The following is an 18,786-nucleotide window of genomic DNA, read 5'->3' as shown; positions in this document are numbered from 1 at the left end:
CGCGCACTGCGCCCGGCCAGCCACAGGAGTCGCTGGTGCACGATGAGACAAGGATTTCCCTACCGGCCAAACCCTCCCTAACCCGGACGACGCTAGGCCAATTGTGCGTCGCCCCACGGACCTCCCGGTCCTGGCCGGTTACAACAGAGTTTGGGCCCGAACCCAGAGGTGTGATCAATGTGGGAAGAGTTTTACTTAGCCAAGCAACTTGAAATCACACCAGCGAATACACACACACTGGAGAGAAACCTTATGGCTGTGATCAATGTGGGAAGAGTTTTGCTACATCTGGCTATCTGAAGATACACCAGAGAATACACACAGGAGATAAATCTTATAACTGTAATCAATGTGGGAAGAGTTTTACTCAAGTCAAACAGCCTGATATCACACCAGCGGACACACACATGAGAGAAACCTTATGGCTATGATCAATGTGACAAGAGATACTCTGATAAAATATATCTAATCAAACATCAGAAAATACATACATGAAGGAGTTGTTTCACGATATCAATGAAATATTGTCACAATGTAGAATGTTGTAACATTGTTGAAGGAGTATTTTAATGATGTCCCGATGTAGAACCCTAAATGTTTTCCCCCTGTTTAATTTGATAAATTGATTTCAGCATGATATGGATTTTAGCCTCAGGGGAAAAATCCAGGCTCTGAATCGAAAGAGTTTTATTTATATGTTTTAACAAAACTGTACTAACAAAAAAATAGTTGTGTTACACTTACCACATTGGTGACACTCTTTAATCAAAATACAACACTTCAAAATGTTGCGAGCTGTTTACATCTATGACTATTTATGTAAATTAACAAAAAGTGACAAACAAAAAAAGAGCAGATGTGATGTTGTTTGTATGATGTTGTCGTGTTTTGTTTATAAAATTAAATGTAAATATTTTCAGGTATTTTTTCAATTAATTTCAACGTACTTGTAGCCTAATCACATGGACGCAGTATAATACATTTTATTAACAATCCTACATCACTCCAGTATTTCTTTACAACATTCAAATGCTAATTGTCTTTATTCCACTACTGAAGAAGCATGACTCAAATCACCTCATATTTCAAATTTTCAGCCTGACAAAGATACGTTTTATTATTCCATGCCTCACCAATCACATTTGCTTTTGATATTTCATATTTACAATTCATGTAACATTTAGTTTGACTTTAGTTTTTTGGTTTTCTCGATGGAGAACGTAACAACAAACAATAGAATTAAACAAACTTATATTTTGTGTTGGATGTTGCATCTAATATTTCAATCAATGACATTTCCTTAAAATGCTCAGTCTTTCAGTTAAGTTTCTGTTTGTTGTGTACTAAATATTTCAGTTTATTTTTGTTTTTTTCCTGTGAAGCCATTGTGTTGCATCCATGTCTGAAATGTACTATATAAATAAAGCTTGATTTGATCATATTGCAAAACTAATGAACCAACCAATCAACAGACTTGCTAAACCAATGAACAAATATGTGCAAAGGCATATCTTGGTCCATCTTAGACTGAATTTATACTGTTTTTCATGCTATCTTCAACCTTGTCAATAAAGTGCATGGTCCATCTTAGTATGAAAAGCAGTAAATTCAGTATATCTTCCACTTTTCCAGCCTGCTGAAGGCGTGGGGGAGTGGTAAACACCACCCCCGGCTCTACCAGGGGCTTGAGGTGGTCTCCCACAGCTCTGCATATGTCATGTTCTGTGGCCTTGCTGTTCCATTTCTTGACTTCCCCTGCAACAAAGAAAGAAACACATTAAGTCATAGTATTTCAAACACGCAAAGTAATGAATATGAAGCATCTATGGCCTCAGTTACACCTGGTACCAAAATGTGACTTCTGTCATCCGATCACTCCAAGCTGCATTAGGTTCAGATCTACCAGGATGGGCCTATGACAGTCTGGATGCAGTCAGGCCACTGAATAGAAATATTCAATATAAAAGAGATTCAATTTAAAGAGAATAAATAAGCAACGTAAAGAGGTGGGGTGAATGAGTGGGGAAAAGTACATTTGACAAAAATTACCTTCATAATAGCAAAGAACAAATATGTGTGTCTGAGGGGAAATTAACTTTCATACAGCCAAAAGGGGTGAGAAATTACACCAATATCAGTGGGCAATTTGCACTAATGTAAATAAACATAGATGATGGAACATATTCCCTTTTGTTTACGTGATGAACCGCTAAGGGGAGATAAATATTTACCATCTAAACCATGTGTGACCTCTCACCTCTCTTGCTGTAGAAGTGTTCTTCCTAACCAGTCCCTCAACAGCTCTCTGACTGTTCTCCAGCCTCACTGGGTCCTCAGAGGAGAGGAAGGCTGAGGAGGGATGGAAGGATGAATGGATCAGTCAGTCAATAAAGTGTAGAGCTGCTGTCTGACAAAATCACTATTTTAGTAATTCATTAAAGTAAATGAGGCTTTATGACTGCTGAATACCAACTATTAATCACTTAGATCATATATTTTTAGGTAGAAATACATCCTTGGGACGCCCCTAGCCCGTTGAAGTTGACATTTCAAATGGTTAAGTTAGGGGTTAAGGTTAGGGTTTAAGGTAGGGATGTCCCAAGGATACCAGATAGCATTGACCATCATGCATTCTTCTGTTTATTTTACATTGCAGGTGTAAAAGAAACAGTGGTGTAAAAAGTACCCAATTGTCATACTTGAGTAAAGAAAACATTTAAAATGCGCAATGGATTATGGTCTTTGCAGTTTAAAAAATAGCATCTAATTATACCAATCTGTATGTGGGGTTGTTTGAGAAGAACGTGATTGTCAACCCTAACAACCCATTCTAGCAATCATCAGGTTCTGAAAAAGTCTTTATTGATGACGTGTTCCATCTATTCCAGGGGACAGCAGAGGAACTTCATCAATTCCACTCCTTCTTCAGTACAAGCAGTGAATATCTGAAATTCACCCTCGCCTATAAGTGCCTTGCGAAAGTATTCGGCCCCCTTGAACCTTGCGACCTTTTGCCACATTTCAGGCTTCAAACATAAATATATAAAACTGTATTTTTTTGTGAAGAATCAACAACAAGTGGGACACAATCATGAAGTGGAACGACATTTATTGGATATTTCAAACTTTTTTAACAAATCAAAAACTGAAAAATTGGGCGTGCAAAATTATTCAGCCCCTTTACTTTCAGTGCAGCAAACTCTCTCCAGAAGTTCAGTGAGGATCTCTGAATGATCCAATGTTGACCTAAATGACTAATGATGATAAATACAATCCACCTGTGTGTAATCAAGTCTCCGTATAAATGCAGCTGCACTGTGATAGTCTCAGAGGTCCGTTAAAAGCGCAGAGAGCATCATGAAGAACAAGGAACACACCAGGCAGGTCCGAGATACTGTTGTGAAGAAGTTTAAAGCCGGATTTGGATACAAAAAGATTTCCCAAGCTTTAAACATCCCAAGGATCACTGTGCAAGCGATAATATTGAAATGGAAGGAGTATCAGACCACTGCAAATCTACCAAGACCTGGCCGTCCCTCTAAACTTTCAGCTCATACAAGGAGAAGACTGATCAGAGATGCAGCCAAGAGGCCCATGATCACTCTGGATGAACTGCAGAGATCTACAGCTGAGGTGGGAGACTCTGTCCATAGGACAACAATCAGTCGTATATTGCACAAATCTGGCCTTTATGGAAGAGTGGCAAGAAGAAAGCCATTTCTTAAAGATATCCATAAAAAGTGTCGTTTAAAGTTTGCCACAAGCCACCTGGGAGACACACCAAACATGTGGAAGAAGGTGCTCTGGTCAGATGAAACCAAAATTGAACTTTTTGGCAACAATGCAAAACGTTATGTTTGGCGTAAAAGCAACACAGCTCATCACCCTGAACACACCATCCCCACTGTCAAACATGGTGGTGGCAGCATCATGGTTTGGGCCTGCTTTTCTTCAGCAGGGACAGGGAAGATGGTTAAAATTGATGGGAAGATGGATGGAGCCAAATACAGGACCATTCTGGAAGAAAACCTGATGGAGTCTGCAAAAGACCTGAGACTGGGACGGAGATTTGTCTTCCAACAAGACAATGATCCAAAACATAAAGCAAAATCTACAATGGAATGGTTCAAAAATAAACATATCCAGGTGTTAGAATGGCCAAGTCAAAGTCCAGACCTGAATCCAATCGAGAATCTGTGGAAAGAACTGAAAACTGCTGTTCACAAATGCTCTCCATCCAACCTCACTGAGCTCGAGCTGTTTTGCAAGGAGGAATGGGAAAAAATTCAGTCTCTCGATGTGCAAAACTGATAGAGACATACCCCAAGCGACTTACAGCTGTAATCGCAGCAAAAGGTGTCGCTACAAAGTATTAACTTAAGGGGGCTGAATAATTTTGCACGCCCAATTTTTCAGTTTTTGATTTGTTAAAAAAGTTTGAAATATCCAATAAATGTCGTTCCACTTCATGATTGTGTCCCACTTGTTGTTGATTCTTCACAAAAAATACAGTTTTATATCTTTATGTTTGAAGCCTGAAATGTGGCAAAAGGTCGCAAAGTTCAAGGGGGCCGAATACTTTCGCAAGGCACTGTAGATGAACAATAATGTAAGCTTTCTGCCAATATCATATATGTCTATGTCCTGGGAAATGTTCTTGTTAATCCTAATTGCACATTAGCTCACCCGTCCCGTGGATGTGACACCGATCCGTGGAGATCCTTAAGAGGTTTTAATTAATGGGATGGCCATTTGACACAATACCCAGTTTGGTTTAGGGATGGCCATTTGACACGTTACCAAGCTTGGCTTAGGGATGGCCATTTGACACGTTACCAGCTTGGCTTAGGGATGGCCATTTGACACGTTACCCAGCTTGGTTTAGGGATGGTCATTTGACATGTTAACCAGCTTGGTTTAGGGATGGCCATTTGACACGTTACCCATTTTGGTTTAGGGATGGCCATTTGACATGTTAAGTATTCAGACCCCTTGACTTACTACCCAATGGAACTAGTTACTGCAGCCAGTAAATCCCCTGGGAAGTCCTGGAGCCTGATGGAACTAGAGAATGCAGCCAGTAAATCCCCTGGGAAGTCCTAGAGCCCGATGGAACTAGTTACTGCCGCCAGTAAATCCCCTGGGACGTCCTATGGCCCGATGGAACCTCCCACACTGTACTGGGACTGACCCCATTTAGTGGGCTACACAGTACTAGGACTGACCCCATTTAGTGGACTACACTATACTAGGACTGACCCCATTTAGTAGACTGTACTGGGACTGACCCCATTTAGTGGACTACACTATACTAGAACTGACCCCATTTAGTGGACTGTACTAGGACTGACCCCATTTAGTAGACTGTACTAGGACTGACCCCATATAGTGGACTACACTATACTAGAACTGACCCCATTTAGTGGACTGTACTAGGACTGACCCCATTTAGTAGACTGTACTAGGACTGACCCCATTTAGTGGACTACAATATACTAGGACTGACCCCATTTAGTAGACTGTACTAGGACTGACCCCATTTAGTGGACTACACTGTACTAGGACTGACACCATTTAGTAGACTGTACTAGGACTGACCACATTTAGTGGACTACACTGTACTAGGACTGACCCCATTTAGTGGACTGTACTGTACTAGGACCGACCCCATTTAGCTGACTACACTGTACTAGGACTGACCCCATTTAGTGGACTAGACTGTACTAGGACTGACCCCATTTAGTGGACTGTACTAGGACTGACCCCATTTAGTGGACCACACTGTACTAGGACTGACCCCATTTAGTGGACTGTACTAGGACTGACCCCATTTAGTGGACCACACTGTACTAGGACTGACCCCATTTAGTGGACTGTACTAGGACTGACCCCATTTAGTGGACCACACTGTACTAGGACTGACCCCATTTAGTGGACTGTACTATGACTGACCCAATTTAGTGGACTGTACTAGGACTGACCCCATTTAGTAGACTACATTGTACTAGGACTGACCCCATTTAGTGGACTGTACTAGGACTGACCCCATTTAGTGGACTACACTGTACTAGGACTGACCCCATTTAGTGGACTACACTGTACTAGGACTGACCCCATTTAGTGGACTACACTGTACTAGGACCGACCCCATTTAGTGGACTGTACTGGGACTGACCCCATTTAGTGGACTACACTGTACTAGGACTGACCCCATGATGAAGGAATTTGTTTCCTATATGTTCATTAACCAATTTAATTATACAAAGCAAACACTCTGTCCATTTCTAAGAATTTGTAAGATCCTTATTTGCATAAAATAGACATCGACCCGACATCAATAGCGTTTATTCTCTGAGATCTCTGACGTGCATATACAAAACCGTTATTTTTACCCCGTCTATTACTAACGCACATACATACACACTAATCTGGATTATCTCCTGAAGCCTTTTACCACAGTTTATTACCATTTAGCTGACAGTTCCAGCCCCCCCCCCCCCCCCCCCCATATACCAGAAACCTGGAAAACCTCTCCCTGTCCTATCTTATCTTCACAGAGTTATAGCTGGGTCGGTTCAAGCATAGTTTAATGATCCACTTCGTTTTCTTTAGGCACACAGACCTTCCTTTCTACCCCCTACATGCTACCTAACAAATAATCCAAATGGTTAAGTGTCTGGGTAGAATGATTTAATCATTTATCTTAACCCTTGATAAATAATTCTAACAGGAAACCACTAGTTATGGATGTAGTGTATCTGGTAATGAGGAAACCACTAGTTATGGATGTAGTATATCTGGTAATGAGGAAACCACTAGTTATGGATGAAGTATATCTGGTAATGAGGAAACCACTAGTTATGGATGTAGTATATCTGGTAATGAGGAAACCACTAGTTGTGGATGTAGTATATCTTGTTGTAGAAACTCCTCCCTGCTAATGAGGAAACCGCTAGTTATGGATGTAGTATATCTGGTAATGAGGAAACCGCTAGTTATGGATGTAGTATATCTGGTAATGAGGAAACCACTAGTTATGGATGTAGTATATCTGGTAATGAGGAAACCACTAGTTATGGATGTAGTATATCTGGTTATGAGGAAACCACTAGTTATGGATGTAGTATATCTGGTGATGAGGAAACCACTAGTTATGGATGTAGTACATCTGGTTTTGAGGAAACCACTAGTTATGGATGTAGTATATCTGGTGATGAGGAAACCACTAGTTATGGATGTAGTATATCTTGTTGTAGAAACTCCTCCCTGCTAATTAGGAAACCAGACACTTCAGAACAAACTTCCTTTAGATGTTTTGGGGGAAACAATGTTACTATGGTTACTTTTGTTCCATGTTGTAAATGTTATCCAATGTGTTACTATGGTTACTGTTGTTCCATGTTGTGAATGTTATCCAATGTGTTACTATGGGTTATAGCAGTATGGCCTTATAATTTGACATAAATTAACTTATTCATTTTTTTGGTTGATAATTCAAGGAGTCTTACAATTTAAAATCAGAAAGCCAAATGATCATTGGTATAAAACAGTACTATACTGGGGAGGCCCTTCATAACCCCTGTGACCGTGACCCCAACCAACCACACTACTCACTGGACCCTTTTGATCACTCGACTAAGCATGCCTCTCCTTAATGTCAATATGCCTTGTCCATTGCTGTTCTGGTTAATGTTTATTGGCTTATTTCATTGTAGATCCTCTAGTCCTGCTCAATATACCTTATCCAACCTATTAGTTCCACCACCCACACATGCGATGACATCTCCTGGTTTCAATGATGTTTCTAGAGACAATATCTCTCTCATCATCACTCAATACATAGGTTTACTTCCAATGTATTTACATCCTACCATACCTTTGTCTGTAAATTATACCTTGAATCTATTTTATCGCCCCCAGAAACCTAATTTTACTCTCTGTTCCAGACGTTCGAGACAACCAATTCTCATTGCTTTTAGCCGTACCCTTATCCTACTCCTCCTCTTTTCCTCTGGTGATGTAGAGGTGAATCCAGGCACTGCAGTGCCTAGCCCCACTCCTATTCCCCAGGCACTCTCTTTTGATGACTTCTGTAACCGTAATAGCCTTGGTTTCATGCATGTTAACATTAGAAGCCTCCTCCCCAAGTTTGTTTTATTCACTGCTTTAGCACACTCTGCCAACCCGGATGTTCTAGTTGTATCTGAATCCAAAAATTCTGACATTTTCATCCCTAACTACAACATTTTCAGACAAGATAGAACTGCCAAAGGGGGTGCTGTTGCAATCTACTGCAAAGATAGCCTGCAGAGTTTTGTCCTACTATCCAGGTCTGTACCCAAACAATTTGAACTTCTACTTTTAAGAATCCACCTCTCTAAAAACAAGTCTCTCACCGTTGCCGCCTGCTATAGACCACCCTCTGCCCCCAGCTGTGCTCTGGATACCATATGTGAACTGATTGCCCCCCATATATCTTCAGAGCTCGTGCTGCTAGGCGACCTAAACTGGAACATGCTTAACACCCCAGCCATCCTACAATCTAAGCTTGATGCCCTCAATCTCACACGATCACTGCCTCATTGCCTGCATCTGTAATGGGTCAGTGGTCAAACGACCTCCACTCATCACTGTCAAACTCTCCCTGAAACACTTCAGCGAGCAGGCCTTTCTAATCGACCTGGCCGGGGTATCCTGGAAGGATATTGATCTCATCCCGTCAGTAGAGGATGCCTGGTTATTAAAAAAAAGCCTTCCTAACCATCTTAAAAAAGCATGCCCCATTCATGAAATTTAGAACCAGGAACAGATATAGCCCTTGGTTCTCCCCAGACCTGACTGCCCTTAACCAACACAAAAACATCCTATGGCGTTCTGCATTAGCATCGAACAGCCCCTGTGATATGCAGCTTTTCAGGGAAGCTAGAAACCATTATACACAGGCTGTTAGAAAAGCCAAGGCTAGCTTTTTCAAGCAGAAATTTGCTTCCTGCAACACTAACTCAAAAAAGTTCTGGGACACTGTAAAGTCCATGGAAAATAAGAACACCTCCTCCCAGCTGCCCACTGCACTGAAGATAGGAAACACTGTCACCACTGATAAATCCACTATAATTGAGCATTTCAATAAGCATTTTTCTATGGCTGGCCATGCTTTCCACCTGGCTACCCCTACCCCGGTCAACAGCACTGCACCCCCCACAGCAACTCGCCCAAACCTTCCCCATTTCTCCTTCTCCCAAATCCAGTCAGCTGATGTTCTAAAAGAGCTGCAAAATCTGGACCCCTACAAATCAGCCGGGCTAGACAATCTGGACTCTTTCTTTCTAAAATTATCTGCTGAAATTGTTGCCACCCCTATTACTAGCCTGTTCAACCTCTCTTTCGTGACATCTGAGATTCCCAAAGATTGGAAAGCAGCTGCGGTCACCCCCCTCTTCAAAGGGGGGGACACTCTTGACCCAAACTGCTACAGACCTATATCTATCCTACCCTGCCTTTCTAAGGTCTTCAAAAGCCAAGTCAACAAACAGATTACCGACCATTTCGAATCTCACCATACCCTCTCTGCTATGCAATCTAGTTTCAGAGCTGGTCATGGGTGCACCTCAGCCACACTCAAGGTCCTAAACGATATCTTAACCGCCATCGATAAGAAACATTACTGTCCAGCCGTATTTATTGATCTGGCCAAGGCTTTCGACTCTGTCAATCACTACATCCCCATCGGCAGACTCGACAGCCTTGGTTTCTCAAATGATTGCCTCGCCTGGTTCACCAACTACTTCTCTGATAGAATTCAGTGTGTCAAATCGGAGGGTCTGCTGTCCGGAGTTCTGTCAGTCTCTATGGGGCTGCCACAGGGTTCAATTCTTGGACCGACCCTCTTCTCTGTATACATCAATTATGTCGCTCTTGCTGCTGGTGAGTCTCTGATCCACCTCTACGCAGACGACAGCATTCTGTAAACTTGTTAGAGGAATTAAATTCCTATATGTTTATTACCATATTCAATTAATACACTCAGCCCATTTCTAAGGATTTGTAAGAAACTTATTTGCATAAAATGGTCTGAGAATCAAGCACTGACGTTTATTCTCGAGAGTACTGAACATGATACAATTTACAACAGGTTATAAACTGAAAATTACATCATCAGGTTTCAAACTGTCCCATCCCTCCTCCACTCCGGTACAATGGCAGTATAGTTCTCAAGCCTTCGTACATCCTCCTCCACCAGTTTAGATAATTTATGACTAGGCCAAGGTCCCCCTGTGTAGATAAGCATTCTAGCCAGTCTGACGATAAGTTCATTCGTTTCTACCAAGGAACAGAAAGTCTTTGTTCTAATTCTTGATTATAATTACACACATTATATTCAGTACTAGGATTAAAAGAAAATTCATACATCTATACAGTAACATAATAGTATTCTGATTAGTCCGTCCTGATTTCTACAGTACTATACTGGGGAAGCCCTTCATGATGGAGGGTGTTTCTACAGTACTATACTGGGGAAGCCCTTCATGTTGGAGGGTGTTTCTACAGTACTGTACTGGGGAAGCCATCTTATTTAAACCTTCTTAAAACAATTCCATATAGCTTAGAAGAACCTCCCCCTCAGACAGGGCTTAGACTGTAATGGGTTAAACTATCTGAAACTTACATTACTCTGAGACTAGTTATCCTAGGATCTAACATTACTCTGAGACTAGTTATCCTGGGATCTTACATCTTACATTACTCAGACTAGTTATCCTGGGGAAAATGTTCAATACCATTGCAAAAAATCTAAACCTGTTTTTGCATTGGCATCATGGGATATTGGATTGGCATTATGGGGTATTGTGATGGCATTATGGGGTATTGTGTGTAGATTGATGAGGATTTAAAAAAATAATAATCAATTTTAGAATAAAGGGATGCACCGATATTACATTTTTGGCCAATATTTTCCTTGCTCCAAAAAACAATACCGATAACCAATATTTTAAATTTTAGCGGCCTCTTAAGCGTTCTAGTACAGTTAAATAGTTAAACACACACGGACGCAGCGGTCTAAGTAACTGCATCTCAGTGCAAGAAGTCCCTGGTTCGAATACAGGCTGTATCACATCCGGCTGTGATTGGGAGTCCCACAGTAGCTGTCTGTTATTGGTGTAGAGAGGACGACAAAGGAGAGGGATCCCACAGTAGTTGTCTGTTATTGGTGTAGAGAGGACGACAAAGGAGAGGGATCCCACAGTAGCTGTCTGTTATTGGTGTAGAGAGGAAGACAAAGGAGAGGGATCCCACATTAGCTGTCTGTTATTGGTGTAGAGAGGAAGACAAAGGAGAGGGATCCCATAGTAGTTGTCTGTTATTGGTGTAGAGCGGACTACAAAGGAGAGGGATCCCACAGTAGTTGTCTGTTATTGGTATAGAAGGGACGACAAAGGAGAGGGATCCCACAGTAGTTGTCTGTTATTGGTGTAGAGAGGACGACAAAGGAGAAGGATCCCACATGTGGATAGGAAGATACAAATTATCATTATTACTAGAAAATATTCATTTAAAATCCAGGAAATGTACAACTTTAGCTCTCTGGGTCAAGCCAGTAGACTACAGTATGGTGTATCCAAGTGGTTTTATCTCTCTAGGTCATTCCAGTAGGTTACAGTAGGTTGTATCTCTCTAGCTCATGCCAGTAGGTTACAGTAGGTTGTATCTCTCTAGGTCATGCCAGTAGGTTACAGTAGGTTGCATCTCTCTCGGTCATGCCAGTAGGTTACAGTAGGTTGTATCCAAGTGGAAACAAGTATCAACCCAATGTGGAAAGTGTCGAATATGGTCAACAACAAAATGAATGGCTTATTTGCTATGTGAGGTTTACTTGATCCAACAGAAGTTTCGTAATGCTTAAGTTGTTATGTGGACACGTGATATACCGACAACTTTGATAAAAACACTACAGGTGTTGTCTCCAGATCGCTATGCATATTCATGCTAGTAGCTTAGCATCTCTCTCCATTGAATACAGGCGGTTGACGTCAACAACCCTCATAGAATATAAACGTATATAAACGTAAATATAGATTACAATAATAAGATGTATCCACCAATCCAAAGAAAGGATAGGCGGGAGCTAGACAACCCACTGTGCCACTTTGTGGACAACGACTCCCCTTGTTAGGGCGGAGAGACATCTTGTCAGTATATCCATAATCTTTGGTGTAGCCAACCCAACTCTCACATGGCACTATTAGGGGGCACGGTGTGTAGTAAAACATCACTACATGAAAATCACTACATGTAGTGCTCCCCAGTCTGCGGTCAGCAGATAGACCCTTCTCAAATATATATGTTTAGTCACTTTTTGGAAACAAGGGGTAGCTTTTTCTCTACGTCGTCTGATTCTAGACATATCAATCATCATCCTAGGGCCCTCCGTTGAAGAGGTATTGACGAGCCAACTCTGAATATCCAAAGTTAAAAACAAATTGAAGGGGGTACTTACTGGTGTTAATCAGATCTCCTATCTCCACCACTTCATCTTTCAATGTGACAGTCATCTCCCCCTCCATCTTCACTCCAAAAACTGCATCCTCCTCTTTATCTTCCCCCTTCCTCTTTCTCTCTGAACGCGTCTTCCTCTTCTTTCACTGAAACGTCTTTCTCTTCTTTTTTCACGGTAACAGCCTCACCCTCTACTTCTTGTTTTACTGTGACATCCTCCTCCTCCTTCTCGTCTTTCACGACAATGTTCAGCCCCTGAGCTTCCTCATATTGTAAATGGATTTAATTAAATAGTACCATTATATTGAGACATACAAAGACAGGAATGTGTTGATTGATTAGTGCGAATAAAAATGTTTACTACAGCACATTTAAGGCAGTTTCATTAAGTCATACTACATCTAAATAAGTAGCTAGCTACTGTAGGTCTATACTGCTCCTACATGGTGCAACAATAGATCATGTAGATGTATATAATGAACAGACTAGGTCTATACTGCTCCTACATGTTGTAACAATACATCATGTAGATGTATATAATGAACAGACTAGGTCTATACTGCTCCTACATGGTGTAACAATACATCATGTAGATGTATATAATGAGCAGACTAGGTCTATACTGCTCCTACATAGTGTAACAATACATCATGTAGATGTATAAAATGAACAGACTAGGTCTATACTGTTCCTACATGGTGTAACAATACATTATGTAGATGTATATAATGAACAGACTTCGTCCATACTGCTACTGCTAATAATATTTGCGTCATTCTCAAAACTTTTGGCCAGGACTGTACATTTTACTCAACTGCGTTACCCACTCCAGTCAGCAGATGGCGATGTGTGAATTTAAGGCAATGCTGTTAGTGTGACGTATAATCTAGTGGACGGAACGCTTCTTTCAACAGCAACAACAGTTCGTCAGCCACCTCGGTAGCTTGCTAGACAAAATAGACGAACCAATGAAGCTCTTTAGACGCTTTAGTGTATATTAGCCACTGTGTTTTAAAACCTACTTCTGTGGTCTAGTTAGTTATCGGATTGAATTCTATATTAATGGTGTTGTTGTTATTATTCAGCTAGCGGGCTGGTTAAGTTAGCATTAGCCTAGCTAGGTAACATCTCCAACCATGAGGTTACTAAGCTACTCTCCTTCTGCTAAAGAAGAGGTCTGCTGGACGGAGGAAGACGTTATCGTGAAAAAGGAGGAGGAAGAGGAGACTGTTTCAATACAAAAACAAGTAGAGGGTGAGGCTGTAACCGTGAAGGAAGAAGTGAACGACGTTACAGTGAAGGAAGAGAAAGAGGATGATGCTGTTTTTGGAGTGAAAGAGGGGGAGGGGGAGATGACTGTCACATCGAAAAAGGAGAAGGAAGAAGAGGAGGGAACTGGATATCTGCGCCTGGTTTCCCAAATGCATCTTAAGGCATCCAATGGTTCTAACGATGAACGGGCCCTGATTAACACTAGTAAGTACTGTCTTAAAAGCAGAGGCACAAACTCTGCAGTTGTTGAACTGATGTTTGGTGTTAAAGCGGAAATATGCATTTACTACGTCACTATTTTGGCTTTTAAATTATTTATTTATAGCCATTGATTCTTGAAGAATATAACGCATGCCTCATGAGCTTAGTTCAACTGTTGTACCCCATCAGAACCCCAAGTAAGCTTTTTTTACTCCGATGTTTAGAAACAATGTAAACCAACACTGTGTCACCTCAACATGGTTAAAACTATAATGTTGATATCATGGATGGTCAGTCCTTGCATCCATAGGTCTGTCTATGAATTTGAGAGGAGTTACATTTCCCATCATCTTATTACCAAAACAGTGGTGGAATTACAGCTTTGTTATTGTTTGAACTGCAGATTGGTTGATTGATTGTGGCCTTTTTTAAAGGGACAACCTAGGTTTTAAAAAGCAACTAAATGGCTGCCCAGAGACTTCGTTTGGTAACAGCTGAGGGATGAGGGCTGGAGAAAACTAAAATGCGGAATGGTGAAAGGGCGAGAGCTGGAAATATTTTACGAAAATACTTTGAGGAACTATTGTCTTTCGCAATTGATTTTGATCAGACTTTGTTTACTTGCTGTTTGAGGTGAAGAAAACATTATTTTGAGAAGCAGCTCCACAACTCATTAGTTGGGCACATTTATAGGCCTACATTTGCATGCAGGCCAGGTAGACTAATCCTACTTCCTAGTTCTATATGCGCAATCAGTTGTGTGTCCTTACTCAACATTGACAGGAGTGTTTCAAATGAAAGACAATTTAATAAATTGACAAAACTGACGTATCTTGCGGGGTAAGGTCTGGGTGGTCTGCCAGTTTAATTTAGTATCCGTTTGGGTCAGCTAGGTATAAAAACTCTGGGAGCAGTAGTTATAGTCAGAACGTTAAGCACAAGTCATATGATGAACTTCAACGTAAATACTGGATCTTGCTGTCGGACAATTTTGACAGTCAAATTACAAACATCACGACATGCAACAACAAGCAAAGTGCTTCTTCATTCATTACACCGGTAAAGACAGTTATGCCGTGCTCCACGTTGGTTCCAACATCCCTAACGTATTGATGTTTATAATGTGTTATTGTCTGCTTGATTTACAGTAGGGTCCCGTTAGTCTGTTTGGACACGGAGATACTTTGCTCATAATGTGTAGAGAACTGTTCCTTGATGGATAGGCTATTGTACAACACACAGAGCTATTTTCATTCATTCAGGACATTTAGAATGACAGCACATTATAGAGTAGCCTGGTGGGATTATTCACAAAATTATCAGGTTATGAAATGTCATGACAAAGACATTTTATTTTCCATGTTTCACCTGAAATATTAAATGATTTATAGTTCTAGGTCTATGTTATTGTTATGTGAAGTTATGGGTCTTACAGTAGGTCTATGGTGTTGTTAGGTAAAGTTATGGGTCCTACAGTAGGTCTATGTTGTTGTTAGGTGAAGTTATGGGTCCTACAGTAGGTCTATGTTGTTGTTAGGTGAAGTTATGGGTCCTACAGTAGGTCTATGTTGTTGTTAGGTGAAGTTATGGGTCCTACAGTAGGTCTAAGTTGTTGTTAGGTGAAGTTATGGGTACTACAGCAGGGCTAAGTTGTTGTTAGGTGAAGTTATGTGTACTACAGTAGGTCTATGTTGTTAGTTAGGGGTCCTACAGTAGGTCTATGTTGTTAGTTATGGGTCCTACAGTAAGTCTGTGTTGTTGTTAGGTGGAGTTATGGGTCCTACAGCAGGGCTATGTTGTTGTTAGGTGAAGTTATGGGCCAATTTGTTAATGTACAAACCCTCATTGTCAGGCTGATGGCAAACTAGCCAAAGAGCATTTTACTGGTTGAAGTGGTTCTTAAATAGTAGTACATTTTTGACAATAACACAAACAATAACACAAACATTATATTAATCAGGACATTCAAAAGAGCCTTACAGTAGTGTGAAATGCACTCTAACCTGAAATGGAGGCTATTTTTTGCTGACAGACTATGAGAACTCCCCTGAGTTTTCCCCCACGGTGGTGAATTAGTGAATAGACACAGAGCTTAATGTGAGTTTCCTTGAGTAGCACTCCTGATCTTGCGCTGTAATATTCAGAATACATTATGAAAAACTAAAATCTTCGCCCACCATTTTTGCTCCATGCAGTTATACTACATCCATAACTAGTGGTTTCCTCATTACTAGATATACTACATCCATAACTAGTGGTTTCCTGATTACCAGATATACTACATCCATAACTAGTGGTTTCCTCATTACCAGATATACTACATCCATAACTAGTGGTTTCCTGATTACCAGATATACTACATCCATAACTAGTGGTTTCCTGATTACCAGTTATACTACATCCATAACTAGTGGTTTCCTCATTACTAGATATACTACATCCATAACTAGTGGTTTCCTGATTACCAGATATACTACATCCATAACTAGTGGTTTCCTGATTACCAGATATACTACATCCATAACTAGTGGTTTCCTCATTACCAGATATACTACATCCATAACTATCGGTTTCCTCATTAGCAAGGAGGTGTTTCTGCAATCAAATTGTGTGCGCATCGCCCTTGCGCCGCAATTTTATTAAACACAGAAAGGGGCCTATATTGGAGACAAAAAGTTGTCTGGCACACTGCTTAGGATTTCAACAACTTTAATAACTTATTTCTAGCCTACAATCATCTATGTTACTACTGTGAAAACAAGACAATTGTCATATAATTTAACAGGCGTCAATTGCTGTTCAACTTCATGGGTATCACCTTTTACCTCAAATAAACAGTGGATTTCTGCTGTTGTGGGCCTTTAACCATCTGTCTGACGTTGTCATTCACACAGGAGAGAGATGTGACTATCGTGGATCCTCTGGGGATCCTCAACAATATCATGATGCTGATGAGGCAGAGAAGAGTCTCTCCACATCAGAACTCCTCAAGAAACATCAGCAGAGACCCACAGGGAAGAAATCTCATTGCTGCTCTGACTGTGGGAAACGTTGCAAATCTTCATCAGAACTTAAAATACACCAGCGAGTACATACAGGAGAGAAACCTTATAGCTGTGATCAATGTGGGAAGAGTTTTACTCAGTCAAGCTCCCTGAAATCACACCATAGAACACACACTGGTGAGAAACCTTTTGTCTGTTATCAATGTGGGAGGAGTTTTACTCAGCTAGGCAACCTGATAGGACACCAGCGGGGCCATACAGGAGAGAAACCTTATAGCTGTGATCAATGTGGGAAGAGTTTTACTACATCTAGCTATCTAACTATACACCAGAGAACACACACCGGAGAGAAACCTTATGGCTGTGATCAATGTGGGAAGAGTTTTACTCAGCTGAGCAGCCTGATCGTACACCGGCGAGGACACACAGGAGAGAAACCTTATAGCTGTGATCAATGTGTGAACAGTTTTACCTCATCTAGCTATCTAACTATACACCAGAGAACACACACTGGAGAAAAACCTTATTGCTGTGATAAATGTGGGAAGAGTTTTACTCAGCAAAACGGCTTGATATCACACCAGAGAACACACACAGGAGAGAAATATAGCTGTGATCACTGTGGGAAGAGTTTTACTACATCTAGCTATCTAACTATACACCAGAGAATACACACAGGAGATAAATCTTATGGCTGTGATCACTGTGGGAAGAGTTTTATTCGGCTACAATCCCTGAAATCACACGAGAGAATACACACTGGAGAGAAACCTTATAGCTGTAATCAATGTGGGAAGAGTTTTACTCAGCAAAACGGCTTGATATCACACCAGAGAACACACACAGGAGAGAAACCTTATAGCTGTGATCAATGTGGGAAGAGATACTCTGATAAAAGATCTCTGATTAAACATCAGAAAATACATGAAATTGTTTCATGATATCAATGAAATGATTTCACATTGTAGAATGTTTTAACATTGTAGGAGTATTTTAATGATGTCACAATGTAGAACCCTAAACGTTTGTCCCCCTGTTCAGTTAAATAGATTTTAGCCTCAGGGGAAAGAAATCCAGGCTATGAATTGAAATAGTATTATTTATGAGATTTATCAAAAAGCGACTAACAAAAATTGAGTTGTGTTACTCTTACCACGTTGATGACCCACTTGAATCAAAATGCAACACTTCAAAATGTTTAGGTTTTCAATATATCCCAAACTGTTTCTGCATATTGATTATTGATTTGGACACGTTAAACCTGTGTTTTGACATTGCACTATTCCCATTTGGCAAAATGTCATTGAAAATAAGACTATGCCCAATGTTCAATATATGTTTGGTTGTAGTTGAAAATATGTTGTTTTTTCAATGACTTGAAAACAGTTTAATTTCAATGTACTTGCTTGCAGCTTATACACCTATAATCAATTTTATTAAAAATCTTACATCACCCCAGAATTTCTTGACAACATTCAAGTGCTAATTGTCTTTATTCCACTACTGAAGAAGCATGACTCAAATCACCTCATATTTCAAACATCCAGCCTGACAAAGATACGTTTTATTATTCCATGCCTCACCATTAAGTTAATTAATGCCAATACATATTAACAAATGGGTGTACATTTGGTTTTGATATTTCATATTTACAATTATGTAACATTTAGTCATTTATGCAACCAACTGACAATTTTGGGTACAATTATATTGACATTGTTGCCCTGCTTTTATAATATCAGGGTTCATTCTCAGATGTGCCAACCCAAATGTACTAGAGCATGACATTGGGGACTGGGCCCCGATCCAACAA

The 18,786-nt window shown here is 40.5% G+C and overlaps 1 protein-coding gene across 1 annotated transcript; it reads left to right on the top strand.

Moving 5' to 3' along the window:
* Positions 1-13,422: 13,422 nt before the first annotated feature.
* LOC139413164 (zinc finger protein ZFP2-like) lies at positions 13,423-18,237 on the top strand. The gene is made up of 2 exons (XM_071160262.1): positions 13,423-13,971; positions 16,863-18,237. The coding sequence occupies exons 1-2, from the start codon at positions 13,632-13,634 to the stop codon at positions 17,912-17,914; spliced, it is 1,392 nt and encodes a 463-aa protein (XP_071016363.1). The 5' UTR covers positions 13,423-13,631; the 3' UTR covers positions 17,915-18,237.
* The last annotated feature ends 549 nt before the right edge of the window (positions 18,238-18,786 follow it).

The sequence above is a fragment of the Oncorhynchus clarkii genome, chromosome 7 (assembly GCF_045791955.1).
Source record: "Oncorhynchus clarkii lewisi isolate Uvic-CL-2024 chromosome 7, UVic_Ocla_1.0, whole genome shotgun sequence".
In the NCBI taxonomy this organism is placed as follows: Eukaryota; Metazoa; Chordata; class Actinopteri; order Salmoniformes; family Salmonidae; genus Oncorhynchus; species Oncorhynchus clarkii.
This window is presented reverse-complemented; position numbering and strand designations above follow the sequence as displayed.